This window comes from Phaethon lepturus, unplaced genomic scaffold (genome assembly GCF_000687285.1).
Source record: "Phaethon lepturus isolate BGI_N335 unplaced genomic scaffold, ASM68728v1 scaffold46604, whole genome shotgun sequence".
NCBI lineage: Eukaryota > Metazoa > Chordata > Aves > Phaethontiformes > Phaethontidae > Phaethon > Phaethon lepturus.
In genome coordinates, this window is record NW_010534881.1 from 1 (window position 1) to 291 (window position 291).

Genomic DNA, 291 nt, shown 5'->3' on the forward strand with positions numbered 1-291 from the left:
CTCCCCCCGCCCCAGAGCTGTCGGCAGCTGGCAGCAAATACATCGACACGGAGGTGGAAAACGCCATCAACGGGGTGAAGCAGATGAAGACCCTCATGGACAAGACCAGTAAGGACCACCAAGCCATCCTGCACACACTGGAGGAGACCAAGAGGAGGAAGGAGGTGAGCGAGGATGAGGAGGATGGTCGCGCCGACCCTCACGGAGGGACTGGGTGCATCCGAAGGGCTCGGGGGCTGCGGCGCCCTGGGTCCCGGGAGCGGGGGGAGGCCCTCGGGGCTGGATGGGGGG

The 291-nt window shown here is 66.0% G+C and overlaps 1 protein-coding gene across 1 annotated transcript in view; it reads left to right on the plus strand.

Moving 5' to 3' along the window:
* Positions 1–11: 11 nt before the first annotated feature.
* The window catches only part of CLU (clusterin), a gene marked incomplete at both ends in the record, with an annotated part of 843 nt that continues 563 nt past the window's right edge, over positions 12–291 (plus strand). Inside the window, 1 exon segment of the mRNA XM_010285637.1 lies at positions 12–238. Within this exon segment, the coding sequence (XP_010283939.1) occupies positions 12–238 (227 nt within the window).